General features: G+C 35.5%; 1 protein-coding gene across 1 annotated transcript; it reads left to right on the forward strand.

The window, feature by feature from the left end:
- The first annotated feature begins 1,498 nt into the window (after positions 1 to 1,498).
- Positions 1,499 to 15,072, forward strand: LOC129882483 (serine/threonine-protein kinase STY13). The gene is made up of 7 exons (XM_055956783.1): positions 1,499 to 2,152; positions 2,293 to 2,490; positions 3,010 to 3,142; positions 3,409 to 3,604; positions 4,119 to 4,243; positions 5,466 to 5,624; positions 14,473 to 15,072. The coding sequence occupies exons 1-7, from the start codon at positions 2,100 to 2,102 to the stop codon at positions 14,761 to 14,763; spliced, it is 1,155 nt and encodes a 384-aa protein (XP_055812758.1). The 5' UTR covers positions 1,499 to 2,099; the 3' UTR covers positions 14,764 to 15,072.
- Positions 15,073 to 15,741: the final 669 nt, after the last annotated feature.

Here is a 15,741-nt window from a genome sequence, read left to right on the forward strand (position 1 = left end):
TCTTCGATAAATGTATCTCCCCCCCCCCATGGTGAAAATGAGTTATAATGTAGTCATCCATAAGATTTCCTCAAAGAGAACCCCCAAAATATACCAACAAAAGCTAACAGATCAAAGGAACCCCCACCCCCCCCCCCCTGCAAAAAAATAAAAAATAAAAAAAATCTTTATAAAGAAATTTGAAACCTAAATTTCAACAATGGACATTACATAGAGGGTGAAACCAAATGTCTTGAGTCATACACTCTTCAATAATATTTGCAGTTATCAGACTTCACAAAGATCAAGTCGAAGCTTCAACTAGTGACAACAGATAATTAATAGTATAAACTTGTGAGAATGAACGAACAATGCTTTGATTTTAGTGATAACTTGGTGAGAATGGGATGAAAATCAAGTGAAAATTGATGGAATTAATCTAGGATTTTTTCAGACCTAAAATCACTCAAGTGGAAGAACATATTTTCCTATGGAAATAAAAGGAGAACATGTCAAATCATGCTTGTTTATCTAGGTGAGTTTTCTACTTCTTGTGTGTAATAGGGACGAGTGTATATATAACTTTGTGTTTAATTGGAACAACGTTAAGTTCAAGTGTCTAAATAAGATATTCCGTTTAAATCACTGTACATGTGTTTGGCAAAATGATAATGTAAACCAAGATAAGCATAATTTTTACTAAGATTCTTCGAGTTAATACAAAATTTATATTGTTGAAATTAGAAAAAATGTGACTTCAAATAGTTAACAGTTAAAAGCAGAGTTAAGTTTAATTGAAGAATAACAATATCTAAAAACGTTGGGTGCTTGAATTATTAAATCTGAACTATTTCACTGTTGGTGTCAAATCAAATGAATAGAATTGCACATCACAAAAACCAATTAATTAGTCAAAGAGAGAGAAAGGTCTCTTGGCTGCATTCGATAGGTTTGCTCAAAGCATCCTCACCTCAACCAATAATCTCCAAATCCTCTAGAGCCCGTTTGGATGGGCTTAAAAAAAGTAACTTTTATGTATAAAGTACTTTTAGAACTTTGAAGTGCTAAAAGTTATTTTTATAAATAAGCAGTTGAGTGTTTGGATAAAAGTGCTTATGATGTGAATTTTAGGGTTAAAAGAATAAAAAAAGGTAGTTTAAGAATTTAGTTAAAATATAAAGGATATAAAAGTAATTTCCATGGTCAAAGAAAATGACTTTAAGCACTTTGAAAAAAAAAGTTAGAAATCCTAACTTTTCATTTCTGACTGACTTTAAGAACTTTATGGCTTAAAGTCAGCATTAGACAAATACGTCCAAAAGCTAAAAAGGGGCTTTAAGTTGATTTTGATCAACTTAAAGCCAAACCAAACGGGCTCCTAATGTCTCATGCTAATAATATTCCAGGGAGTTCTCAGTGCTCTCCAGGTGTGTAATTCTCATTTGGTGGCACTTTAAACGTGTTTTTTTTTTTTTTTTTTATATTCATAGTTATATAGTTATTCCCTACGTTTCTTTCTCTCTTCACTTTATACCCCACACTCTCGAGACTCATTACATTACCGGAAAATAGACTATCCCAGAATATCGTCATTTTGATTGTATTGTAGATAAGAGTTTCTAGTACAGAACAAAGTTAACCCACTACCCCCTTCTCCAACCCCACCCCTATCACCCAAAAAAGGGACCAAAAAAACAAACAAAAAAAGAAGAGTAAAGTTCAAAGCTTTATTGGTGTCTTCAAAGTTGCTTGTTAGGTCCTCACCTATGCATGAAATTTTTACACTAGTATATATTTAGCCGCCACTGTATAAATTTCTTTCTTGTTGCTTCCTTTGAAGCTTCTTGATTTTATTTTCGTGGCGTTTAATCTGCACGGTATTCAAAGACTGCTAATTCTTTGGTTGTTTAAAAATCGAGTCTTTTTTTCTTTATCAAGAAAAGGGGTTATTTTGTTTGGCGACTCTTGGGTTTCTGCTGTAATTTTAGATCGGCGAGAGTTGTTTGATGTTTCAATCAAAGTGAATTTTGGAGTCATATTTAGCTTGAGTTGTTTGGAAGTTAGCAGCTTATATTTCTCAAAATTGTATTGAACAAGTGTTAAAGGAAGAAGCTTTGCATATGAGGGTTAAAGTTTTTGCTAGCATCAAATATCCATCTGGTAACATGAGAAGGTAGTATTGACTTTTCAGTGTCAGGAAAAGATTGGTGGTTTGAAAGTAATTTGTAGGTTCAAAGAGTGAGGTGTGTGTGAGGGTTGAGAATGAGGCATTCAGGGATAATCTGATTCGAGTTTTGCAACTATGAGTTGCAGTGAGAAGAGCAGAGAAAGAGAAGACCAAGAAAATCCTGTTGGTAGTGTACTGAAATATGTTGAAGGTGTTTCGCGGAATGGATCAATAGTACCCTCACCACAATTATCTATTGATGAGAGAGTGCTGGTGGATCCAAAACAACTCTTTATTGGAACAAAAATTGGCGAGGGAGCTCATGGAAAAGTTTATGAAGGAAGGTAGGTAACACCGTTCTTGCAATGTTACCCATATTTTTTTAGGCTAATGATTTGAGGTAGTAGTTCCCCGTTGTAGATACAGAAGGTTGCAATGGCAGTGTAATTCTCGTCATCCCTGTTGTTCTGCCACATGTCATTTCCTACTTTAAAATTGTGATGCTGTGAGCCTGTATCTAGTGGATTATGCTTTAGGTGTTTGGCCAGTGTGATACTGTTCCATTGGTTTACTAGTTAGGTTACTGCTATGTAATTCAGGAAATGTAACATCAGAGTTTGCTTGCGAAAGGGATTATAATTGGTAGTTGAGATATTCATTGATTCTTACATAGTAACTGCGAGTAATTATTTTCTTCTGGTGATGTTTCTAATTTGGCTATTTTCCTTTGTCTTGAGAAGCAGTCAAACGTGGCAATTTCTGTCATTTAAACAACATAAATATAAAAATACATTTTTTTTGTTATTTGCTTTGGTTTTATTGTAAATTTTTTATCTATCAAAAAATGCTACATGTCTCTCCAGGTATGGTGATCAAATTGTTGCAATAAAAGTTCTAAATGGTGGTAACACCTCAGATGAAAGAGCATCACTTGAAAGCCGTTTTGTTCGGGAAGTTGTTATGATGTCAAGAGTAAAACATGAGAATCTTGTAAAAGTAAGTATCATTTTTCTTTTTCTTCCAAGTTCCTTAAACTCCAAATTAATATTCTGATTATCTTTTCAAAGTGCTGTGTTTAACTTCCCTTGAACAGTTTTTTTTTGTTGTTAAGTTTAGCAGGTAGTAAGATGTTAGCTGGTAAATATTCACATACATGGTTATTTAGGTTCCGTAGTTAGCTCATGTTGCTTTGCCTATTATTAAACTGGAGCTAGCCCTTTTACATTTTCTGCGGCCATTCACATGATGGTTCGTGTTTGCAGTTTATTGGAGCTTGCAAGGATCCTTTGATGGTTATAGTTTCAGAGCTACTGCCTGGAATGTCCCTTCGGAAGTACTTAGTCAGCATTCGACCAAAAGTGCTTGACCTACATGTGGCTTTAAATTATGCTCTTGACATTGCTCGGGCCATGGAATGTTTACATGCCAATGGCATTATACATAGAGATCTAAAACCTGGTACCACTTGGCTAGCCGAGCTGTAGAAGAATTTTTTCTTGTTGTTACTGTAGTTATTCATTGAAATGTTAAACAGGCCAAATGTTATGTTTTTGGACTATATTCTTTTATTCATCAATAATTTACTGCTGGAAGAGTTCTTTTTCTGGGTTATCTTATCATTTTATGTTGGCTCTTCTATGGTCAGTAACGTAAGTACCATAGAAGGAAGAAGTTAGTAGTGCAGATATTGTGGTATACATTTCTGGCTCCACCATTCACTTCATTGCTTGCTATCTCACTTTGTTTTTTCTTATAAAAAGAATCTCAATTAGGGAAGTTAACAGAGGATAGCAAACTCATTTTAGTTGATAAGTTCCCTTGATGTATGGTTCAGTTTATGCTGCTAACTTGGAGTTTATTCTTAAATTGGCATCACTCGCTCTTTATCTTCCCTATTTCATTTGTTAATGTGCGTTTTTTTTTAATCTTCTCCTGTCTAAGAAAGAGCACATGTGAAATGTCATTCCTGCAGACAATTTGTTGCTCACGGTCAATCAGAAGTCTGTGAAGCTTGCAGATTTTGGGTTAGCAAGGGAAGAGACCCTCACTGAGATGATGACAGCAGAAACTGGGACATACCGGTGGATGGCACCTGAGGTTTGTATCTATTTAACCACATGTTAATCAACCCCATGATATCACGATTGAACCATGTAGTTTGCTCCACTAGACATGTAAATCAACACAACTTCGAAAGTTATTGGTTGTTATACTGTTACCAGATTAAAAAATAAATAAATTGTTGGTTGTTATTATTTAATATCAATTTATCAATATCTTTTTGTATGGAAGATTTAATTATTGGTGATATAAACGTACATGGTTGAATAAAATGGGTCGGCACAGTAACTATAATTCCACTCATGGAGCTTGAGCAGACTACACTTTGCATTTTCTCATCTGATAGATTAGTAAAGGCTGGGAATTTTGATGCAGAATTGGATTATGTACCTGCATTGGAATATATGCTCAAGTAGTGACCCATCAGAATTAATTGCAAGTTACAGGAGAAAAATTACACAGTAAAATAGGTGATGCTTTGAAAACCAAACTTACATCCTATTTACCCACCTCTAGAAATTGTAGCACATAAAAGGAGTTTCCTTAACTTATATTTAAAAGGAAAATCTATGCCCCCAGGGATTTGATTGTGGTAAGAGCACAATGTGTGATTCGAAACTTGCTACATACAAAAACATGATATTTAAGTGGGGACGGGTGTGTGTGTGGGGGGGGGGGGGTCCATTCCATTATCCACTGAGTTTCGAAATGTCTGTCACTGTCTGCCAGGAGTTTCTCGGTTATCCAAAGAAACTTAAAATGAAAATCTTCATATGTAATTTTTCGTTTCTTTCCTGTTCTTCTGAATCACAATATTATGATGTTGATCTGAAGCAAGCCTTTAACTATTTCTTTTTTTAACTTCCAAAGAGATAAATGGACTGTGTACTTTGGCATGGTGATATTCTTATCCAATTTATTATCTCTAAGGCTGTTCTATGATGTTGTCATCATTTTCCTAATCCCCTTGTAAACTACTATCCTTCCTAGTTAATTTGGTAATCTTGCGCCCTCAAAATTGTATTGATTTTGTGATACTCCTCTTGTAATTCCCCTTTGAATTCTCATGATTCTACTGCACATTTTATGATATGATGGTGTGCACTAATGCCTTGATCAAGTTCAAATCTTTTGTCCTTTCTCTCTTTGCACTTATTCATTCAAATGTGTTCTTACTTGGGTCAGTTTCAATATGTTTTCTATGTTTTATCCTGAATTTTCAAGGTTTCCCAATTATCTGAATTAATTGTTGTTGCAGTTGTACAGCACTGTTACATTGCGTCAGGGGGAGAAGAAGCATTATAATAACAAGGTCGATGTTTATAGTTTTGGTATTGTCTTGTGGGAATTACTGACCAACCGCATGCCATTTGAGGGGATGTCTAATTTGCAAGCTGCTTATGCTGCTGCTTTTAAGGTACAAAGGTTTTTTCTGTCTTCATCAAGCTTTTCCTTTGTATATTTATGCAGTAAAATAGAGTATGCTCTATGTTATTTTTGATTATGACTGTAAACATAGCTACCCTTTGGATCAACTTCATTAAGAATCCCAACCCTTGAGCATGGCTTGCCTGAGGATTGGAAAATCTTGATGTACTATTCACTTTTAGCTTGTGCAAAAACAATGTAGATAAGGCTGAACTCATTTTTAGATTCCTAGGTGTGAAGTGGAAGAGAAAAATTAGAGAACTCCACCTGATTACATGTCCTAAAAACGAAAGAAAATTAATATCTAATTAAAATAGGAGTAAATTAAACTACCTACTATATTTACATTTATTCTAGAATATTCACAAGGATCGTAACACTCCTCAAGCTGGTGCATACATATATAACTTGTTATGGGACTGGCTAGGGACTTGGCGATTGTACCAACTGCTGTTTGAGCCATCTTCTTTCCTTTGGCGTTTGCAAAACCCAACACTGCCATCAGACTCAAAAACCTCCGATGACAAATGTAGGATTACGATTCAATAATATTTTTCTCCTTTCTTCCTCATACCTGATTTGAATTGAGCAACCTCAATGGACCAAGATCCTTGGTCTGAAAGTGCTGAAAAAGGTGATGTTTCAACTTGGTACATGCACAAACTTGGAGCAAAGTGATGATAAAACACAGAATGACCAGCTTCATTTTGAATCATGCTAAATTCTTGAATAACCATGCTAAATTTCTTGAACCATTCTCGAGGAGACTGCTTCAATCCATAAAATGCTCGTTAGTTGGTCCATATATATCTCATCTTTGAGATCCTTATGGAGAAATTTTTTTAATATCCAACTGGTGGAGAGGCCAATGGCGAACAATAACCACATAAGAGAGAAGGTATCACTATTGTCAAGATAAAAAATCTATGTATAACCCTTCAGGACTAGTTGTGCCTTTAGGCGATCAATCTGTCCATCAGGGCCAACCTTTGCAGCATATACCCAACGACAACCAATTATAGACTTCCTGGAGGTAGAGGAACGATCTCCCAAGCACCACTAGAGTGTAAGGCAAACATCTCCCCAATTATATCTTGTTGCCAGTCTGGATTAAAACGAGTTTCACTTGTCGTCTTAGGAATAGAAACATAAATAGTGATGATACAGACAAAATGAGTCGGTGACAAATGATGATATCTCAAACAAATATAGATAAGATGAGGGTTATGAGTAGAATAATACATTTTTGAGTGGCATTGGGAGAACTTGGTGTTGACAAGTCCGCAACAAGCAAGGACTGTGGTGGCAGTCGTGAGTTGTATTGACTAGATGAGGATTGCAGATGATGATGATGATAAGTCAAACGTGGTGGAGGTGGAGCTGAGGAAGACGAAGTGGAAGTATAGACTATGTGTGATCCCTGAAAGATGGAATTGGTAAGACCTAAACAATGTTTGGAAGTTTAGCATAAGAGGATGTTAAATCGGGCTGACCTTGAAAGAAAGTAACATTAGAGGACATAAGGTATCGCTAAAGTTCAAGCGAGTAACATCGATATCCCCTTTGAACCCTTCTCATGCTGAGGTCTTATATGAAAAAAATAGTTACTAAAGAATGATATGAAACATTTTAAGGCTCTAGCGAAATGAATTATTCAAAGAAGGCTAAAGGGGCAACCAGGGACCAAAAGAACATTATTTAGAGTTAAGGAAGGTAGAAAATTGGCTTGATAGACTCCAGTTGCCATGGTCTGAGAATCATTAGCTAAGGTAATAGTTGGAAGGGACTGAGAATAAATAATATTACTCATGTCCAATTTATATGACATACTTTACTGTTTAGTCAGTCCTATAAAGGACACGTTTTCTTATTTGACAAATATTTAATGACACTATAAACATTTTATCCATGTTGGTCCCACTTATTTGGCAAAAAGTTCACAAAGGTGTACTTCTTTTTAATGTTAGTTCTGGAACATTACAAAGTCTTCTCATATTTATTAAATTTTGTGACCAGTTAAACTACTACATATAAATTGGGACGAAGAGAGTGGATAGTTATGATTTGTCACCAGAATGTGGTTAGAAGCGCCTGTGTCCATGACTCAGGGACCAAATGTGGTGGACTGTGCGATACAAGCAACAACATTACCAGTTCGAGCAATGAAAACAATTGGTAGAATTGTCTTCATACTCGTCTGATACTGAAAAAAGACATTGTAGCTTTTACTCCCTGGTATGGTTAGGGCATTTAATTATGTTTGTGGTCAAGTTTTTCTGGTTGTTGACTGGAACCTCATTGTCCCTGGATGGGTTTATTAATTACTAATTAGTAGTTCTATGGGAGCATTATGGAAGATTTACAGTTTAGTATAATCGAATTAATACTACTTGGCGGGAATATGAAAAAGAATTTTATGAATTTCATTTTTAGTATCAAACTCAGTTGAAAAAGTAAGGGGAGAAACAATTTTTTTTTGCTATGGAGGGCGGGGATGGTTGGAGTCTTCGCGGGTTTGACCTGCAATGGCACCGCCCCGCACTGTTTGCCACCCCTAGATGTAGATGTTACTGGAATGAAATCTGCCTCATATAGAACTGTTTAGTTTGAAAAAGAAATGGTTGCAACTGTCGGAAACTAGAAAAATATAGTTGTAGTCATCAGAAAGTCAGATCTGGTCACGGGGAAGTGGTTGGAATCAGGAGGTATCTATAGGGGTAACCTCATAATGACTAGGCAATCCTACTGGAATAAAACAGATCATCGAAAAGTGGTGGAGGAGCTCGCACACACCGGTGCATGGAGCAGACACAATCCTGAAGGAGACGCTCTGACGATGCGTGAAGGCGTGTCTTAGGTTGATTGGCAGAGCAACTGACTAGGTTTGCTCGCCTAGGAGTGGGTAACGTTGTGATGATGTTGGTTTTCGCACAACACTGAAGAAGAAGAAGGTTGTGACGCTGAACAACTCTAGAAAGTCGTCAGTAAATTACTTTTCTCTTCTTATGTGTTGTTGGTGTTAACCAGGCTCTGATACAATGTGTATAGGAAGAGAAAGTAAGAGAACGCAGTTTGATTATTCCCTCATATTGGAGTTTAAATAATGAAGTTTACATGGCCTAAACAACAAAAGAAATCAATACCTAATTACAATGGGAGTAAATTAAGCTAACTATATTTACATTTATTCAAGAATATTTACAAGCATTACAGTAGAAATTCATTGTATGAAAAATATAAACCACCTTCCCCTCAAATTCAATTACAGATGCTTTTCATTAAACTTCTTATCAGATCTCCACATCCAGATTAGCAACTTCTGTGGTCGACTATGGCTGCTAATAAAGAATGTTAAAGATAGTTCGAGAAGAACTACTCCTTTCTTAAAGGTTATGATATCAATCTCATAAATGGGTGCCAATGGGGGTACAACATTCATTTAAAATAAGGAAATTCAAAAAACATATGGAAACACGATAGAATGATTATATCCTCCCAAAAACAGTCAGCTTTACAAGCTTAGCTTGTTCACAAATTTTGAAAGATCAAAAGAAGAAAGGTGGTTATCCTTGCACCAAGGTATAAATATTGAGTTATCAGATGCCCCCAGCGCTTGGGTTTAGCGGTAAAGGTAGTACATTGTGGTATGTATGGTAGTCGGTAGGTGTACATCATGAGTACGAAACCGGGCAGCTGAGCCCAATTCGGTATTTAAGTGGAGAATGTTACCCAGGTGGGTGGGTGGGAGGGTCCATTATCCTCAGAGTTTGAAAACTGAAAACTTTATATCTGGGGTTGAATGGAAATTGGGTCTCCAGCTCTGTGAATAGCATTTATGGGGTGTCAGCTTGGAGAACAATAAGGAACTTGTGGCCTGATCTAAGTAGAAACATAGTCTACAAGGTGGGAAATGGGACTAAAATCCTATTCTGAAAGGAGAATTGGAATGGAAATGAGACACTGATGGTCTTATTTCCAGACCTATTTTCCTTGTGTACCAATCCGGAAGAAACAGTGGCTGACGTATGGTCTACTCATGGATGGAGTATTGTGTTCAAAAGGCATTTAAATGACTGGGAGATCGGGAGAGTGGCTGAGCTATTACAAGTTCTGAATGGGTTCAATGGGTTATCAGAAGAAAAAGATTCTATCAGATGGAAACTCTCTAGAGATGGAAGCCTTTCTGTTAACAAGCTATAGATTAAGGAGGTGAAGGAGCATCCAGGTTGTAAGCTTGGCCCCTAGAAGCAGATTTGGAGGAACAAGGTGCCAACCAAGCTAAAGTGTTTCTCTTGGTTGGTTGCCAGAAGAGCATGCTCCACACATGAGAAATTGAAAAAGAGAGGTTTCCATATTGCCTCTTGGTGCTCTCTCTGTAATGAGACTGAGGAAACCGATAACCACCTGTTCCTCCATTTCAGAGTGACAACACAATTGTGGAACCTTTTTCTGGGACTAACACATACAGAATGGATTATGCCTGAGCATACAGCAGATCTACTTAGTTGTTGGATCAGTAGAAGAGGGAGAAAATCTAAGAAAAAGTGGATTATAATATCATCATGCATTTGGTGGTCTATTTGGAAAGAAAGAAACAGCAGATGCTTTGAAAACAAGGCTAATTTAATAGAGAAAGTCAAATGGAACTGCCTGACTACTTTTTATTTTTCGTGTAAAGAAGAAGGGATAGAAGAAGGTGCACAGATTTTGAATTTTATAGGCACTTTGTAATCTATTAGCCTTTTTGTTTTCTCTTGTTGGGAACCAATTTTTGGAGGTCTCTACCATATCCTTAATGCTGAGGAATACAACTTTATCTTTCTCAAAAAAAAAAAAAAGTAAAAATGATTGCGTTATCAGCAGTGATGTCAAAGGTGCCTTAAGCCATGAAGCAAGGCTCAAAACGTGTTGAACGCTTCGCTTAATGTGCGCTTTAGTGTTGTCATCAATGCTCTAAGACATACTCTTCTTTGCCAATGAGCCTCTTCGCCTCTTTTGAAAAGGCGACACTAAACAATTGATATTTCACTTTATCATATTTTTTTTTCAATTTCTTTGTTCATATATTTGTCATTCATGCTTATAATTATTATTAGTCTTTGACTAAATATATATATATATATTTTGTATTTTTTCACCCTTTTCGCTTTTTTTCATTAAAGCCTACACTTTATTTGAGCTTTGTGCTTAAAGCCCCAACGAACCATAGAGCTTGTTTGCGTTGTTTGCTTTTAATAACACTGGGTGTCAGATACTTAAATCTTTTGATTGGTACTTCCTGTGAAGCATTCTTCTGTTCCTCTCCAACCATTTATTTTAGTTTTAAACATTTCAAAATTGATTTTCAACTTTTTCTATTTCTATTGGGAAAACAACCACTACAACTAACTGAGAAGTCCTTCCGCAATGGGGGAAATCACCCAGGTAATGCCACAAAAGGAGAACAAATATGCACTCTGCTTGCATTCAATATAGAGGGAAATGCGATCAACTGTTTCCCTCGCTAATTTTGAACAATTCATCTAAAGATAATGCAGTGTTCCTTGTTGGTATATATATAATAAAAGCACCTCACTTTCTCTCTAGAAGAAAAAGAATAATTCAAAGTGAAGTTGCTGCCATTAAATCCTTTGGTGTTCTTCAACCGAACATATATTGGTTGACTTCTGGCTGATAATATGAGAACTAGATAACTAGGCTTGCTTATGTCAAGAAGCTTGTATTGTGCCTTTAAATTGGAGTGTCACTGAGGCTGTGATGAGAGTCTTCACTGTTTCTTATAATCTCAGCTGTTTGTTTGCATGGGTATTTTTACTCTTAAGTAAAGATTGATATGCTCCTATGAATGGTGATTGCTTTGATAAGTGAGACCAGATCTGAGAGGATCTGAAACTAAGTGTAATAGGTATCATTGTTCTGCAGCGCTTGTGTGTATAGAAGTGTCGAGATAACAAATCACATCACATGAAAGTAGAGATGGACAGTACAGTACCTAAATTAGTAGAAGTTCAATAGGCATTCAATCTTAACAGGGCAGGTCTTAAAGGTTTTGATCCTGACAAGATTACACATAAGTGAGCCACACTCAACTTTTTCACAACTTGACCTTGTTCTCTTGCAGCGATTTTCTTACAAAGTTCTCAAATACTAGGTGGTCTAATAAATGGTGGCATGACAAGTAGCATTTCTGTATGCTAACATCAAAGAACAATTCACTGCTTCAAACTAAACGGTGATTGTTGAAGGATGTCACCATCTCATTTAAAAGCATAAGCGGTTAGGAAGAACACACTTTTAATGTAAAAAAGTATCCGTCTATTGCGGCTTTAAGCACAAAACATGAGTAAGCATGGACTTAAGAGAAGAAAAAAACCAATGAAAGGAAAAATAATAAGTAGAAAGGTAATACAAAAAAATGTAACTATAATCAATACAAAATAATTATTTTGGGATAAGAAATGAAAAACTATAATTAAAATATGTGTGCGTGTGCAGGTAAACTCATGTCAATCAAGTTCAATGACACTTAAATACTTGATTTAGATGAAAGGACATAATTTTAGGGTGTGTTTTGTATGAAGGAAAATATTTTCCACGGAAAATGTTTTCCTAGATAATATTTAATTGGAAAATAAGTGGATTTTCTTGCTTATTTTCAAGTGTTTAGTAAGTACAACAACAACAACAACAACAACAAACCCAGTATAATCCCATAATGTGGGGTCTGGAAGGGTAGAGTGTACGCAGACCTAACCCTCACCTTGAAAGGTAGGGCGACTGTTTCCGAAAGACCCTCGGCTTTAAGAGAGGACAAGATAAAAGGTCAGATAGGGGCAAACATATAGAAAACAAGATGAAAATAGGAATAGTAAAAGGGAAAGTCGTGGTAGAGTGGTACGGGAAGAAAGAGGCATTAACTACAATAAATAAATAAGATAAGATAAGATAGATAAGACAGTCAAAGTACAATGGCGCCACAACTATAAACAGCAACACAATGCAGAAATCAAAAGGCAATAAACAATGAGCAGAACTACAACTACTATGGTGCAAAGGATGAATCACCTAGCCTTTTATCCTAATCTGAGTCCTCCACAAAGAAAATTATAGTGCACTACAATGAGCTATAAGCTAGCAAAAGATTATGAGGGTGAGATGGCGTGGGGACAGGGTGTTCGGGGGTGGAATGGTCAAGAGACGGGGGTTGTAGACGTTGGGTGGGTGGGGCATGACAATGAACTTAGAAGTTACTTGTGGAACTTGTTTTCCCTACTTCCATTAGGAAAGTCATTTTCCTCATTTTTAAGGAACTTGTTTTCTGAGAGAATATTTTGACCAATCAAACATAAGAAAATTGGAAAACATTTTTCAGGAAATGTTTTCCTCCATACATTTTTCAGGAAATATTTTGATTTTTACTAGCGAGTTTTCTTGTATGGAATTTCTAGTTTCTTATTCTTAATCACTAGAACTTTAGTCATGACGTTTCTTAACAACAAATGTATCACTTTTTCAAGTATATCCATTGTCTAGTGTTGTGCTCTTAAAGAAAAAAGCCCTTTAGCGAAGATGCACTTGCCTTAGGACCTTGACGCGTACATTGGAGCGCCGACTAAGTGAGGCAAATCACACCAACTACGCTTCGCCAAGATTAAGGGTTTAAACGTGCTTTAAGCGAGTCTTTAACCACATTGATCCTAAAAAACTTCTACTTTTCTTTTCGAGTTGCATCGAAATATTGTCCACTTCCCTTGTTAGAATCACAAAAAAATTTAAGGGGTTCATTTATTCTCATAGCAAAACAGTTACCTATTTTTCTATGATGCAAATATTATTCAAGCTGTGCTTCCAATGCTTCTCTTGATAATCATACTAAGAGGCCGTTTGGATTGACTTATAAGCTGTTTTCAGCTTTTTTTTAGTATTTGGCTGGCCAACTTAAAGTCATTTTGTGCTGAAAATAAGCCCCAATAAGTAGTTGAGTTTATTTGGATGAACTTATTTTAGGCAGTTTATAAATTGAAAACAGCTTATAAGTCAAAAATAAAAGTTGGCCTGCACCTATCTTTTTTTCTTCAACTTATAAGCTGCTTATAATTTGTTTTCAGCTTTTTTTTGAGTGTTTGGCTGACCAATTTAAAGTCATTTTGTGCTTAAAATAAGCCCAATAAATAGTTGGGTTTATTTGGATGAACTTATTTTAAGCAGTTTATAAGTTGAAAACAGCTTATAAGTCAAAAAAAAAAAGTTGGCCTGCACCTACTTTTTTTTAAAATTTATAAGCAGTTTCCAACTTATAAGCTGCTTAAAAATAAGTCAATCCATACAGGCTACAAGTCAAAGTGGACAAGCAAATTTGGATGGAGAACTAAATGTATCAAGAAGACCCTCAAATGCTCAAAAACCTTGGTTTATGCATGTAGCAAATTTTAATTTGAATTCTTTCACATGGTGTGCGTAATTGTCTAGTTACATTTGTATGATGACCAAGATCATGTCTGCTTCAGGGGATTATTTCTCTTTATTAATTAGGTTTCATAACCCTTGTTGAAAAGTCATTGTCAACATTCCTTGATATCCATGCATTACATTTAGGTGTATATTAGGGTAACTGAAGTAAAATTGTGATCTTAGATGGGATGTGATAATCCCCTTTCCTTTTTATAGTGATGGTGCAGTTTTACCATTTAACTCTGAAGAGTGTGAGCTAAACTATCATTTGCCTTTTGACTTTTTCCATGAGATACTGATCATTTATTTTCTGGAGTTATTCTGAGTTAACACACGGTCTTCTTGTTGCTTTATGTATTAAATTGGTTTATGAACTGGAAATGCAGCAAGAGAGACCTAGTCTTCCAGAAGATATTTCTCCTGACTTGGCATTTATCATACAATCATGTTGGGTGGAAGACCCTAATATGCGACCAAGCTTCAGCCAGATAATCCGTATGCTTACTGCGTATCTTTTCACACTTCCTCCGCCCTCACCATCTATACCAGCAACGGGACCTGTGGAGCAGACGGTTGCCAGCAATGGTAGTATTGTTGAGTTTTCTGCACGAGCAAAGGGAAAATTTGCTTTCCTTCGCCAACTTTTTGCTGCAAAGAAGACTAAGAACTCACAGTAAACTGGCAAATTTTCAACACTTGCTGTTCCAGCTCAGTGACAGGGATGAGAAGTGTTGAACAGAAACAATGTTAGTCGACTAACCAATAAACAAAACAAAGGAAGAAAACAATAGTTAATGTCATTGTAAAGGAAGTTTGTTATAAGTACTCTCTTGTTTATATCCAATCCTCTCATTTTTGTGGGAACCTCTGTAGCGTAGACCGTATAGTAACACTTTTCTTTTGCACATCGCACTTATCACTTGTATCAGGATGGTGATGGCTGCTTCCTGACAGATGTTTCTAACAATATATGTTGCTCTTCGGAATGCTATTCATCTTTAGCTAATTTTAAAAATATATGTTGCACTCCTATTCTGAAATAAGATCTTGGCAGGCCCTTTGAATGAATGCTTTTGTATTGTTTATATAATATACAACTAGCATAGCTGCGCTTCATGCAGTCATAAAGATATTAATTAATAGTAACATGTACATTAGTATTTTCTTGTGAAGTTAATCAAGATAGAAGAAATATATATATATATATATATATATTAAATTAATGAATTACAAATATAATTTTTTTCATTAGAATTGCCTTGGTTGACATTGCTCTTTAATATTATATATATATATATATATATATTAAATTAATGAATTACAAATATAATTTTTTTCATTAGAATTGCCTTGGTTGACATTGCTCTTTAATATTATATATATATATATATATATATATATATTAAATTAATGAATTACAAATATAATTTTTTTCATTAGAATTGCCTTGGTTGACATTGCTCTTTAATATTCAAGTGAAAATTTTCCTTTTATGTACATATTGAGCATAAAGACTTCCAAGTTTATGACACACAAAATAACAAAAGTTTCCTATATTCATAAAATGAAAATTAAGTAATTTATTAAAAAAATATTTTACATTCATATTTACTTAAATTGGACAATATTTTACAATCAAAAACATCCCTGAGAAA

Source organism: Solanum dulcamara, chromosome 3 (genome assembly GCF_947179165.1).
Source record: "Solanum dulcamara chromosome 3, daSolDulc1.2, whole genome shotgun sequence".
Lineage (NCBI taxonomy): Eukaryota > Viridiplantae > Streptophyta > Magnoliopsida > Solanales > Solanaceae > Solanum > Solanum dulcamara.

Coding starts and splice junctions, on each gene's coding strand:
- LOC129882483 (XM_055956783.1), top strand. CDS start 2,100: ATGAGGGTTAAAGTTTTTGCTAGCATCAAATATCCATCTGGTAACATG. Junction 2,153..2,292: donor CCATCTGGTAACATGAGAAG/GTAGTATTGACT, acceptor TATGAGTTGCAG/TGAGAAGAGCAGAGAAAGAG. Junction 4,244..5,465: donor ACCGGTGGATGGCACCTGAG/GTTTGTATCTAT, acceptor TTGTTGTTGCAG/TTGTACAGCACTGTTACATT.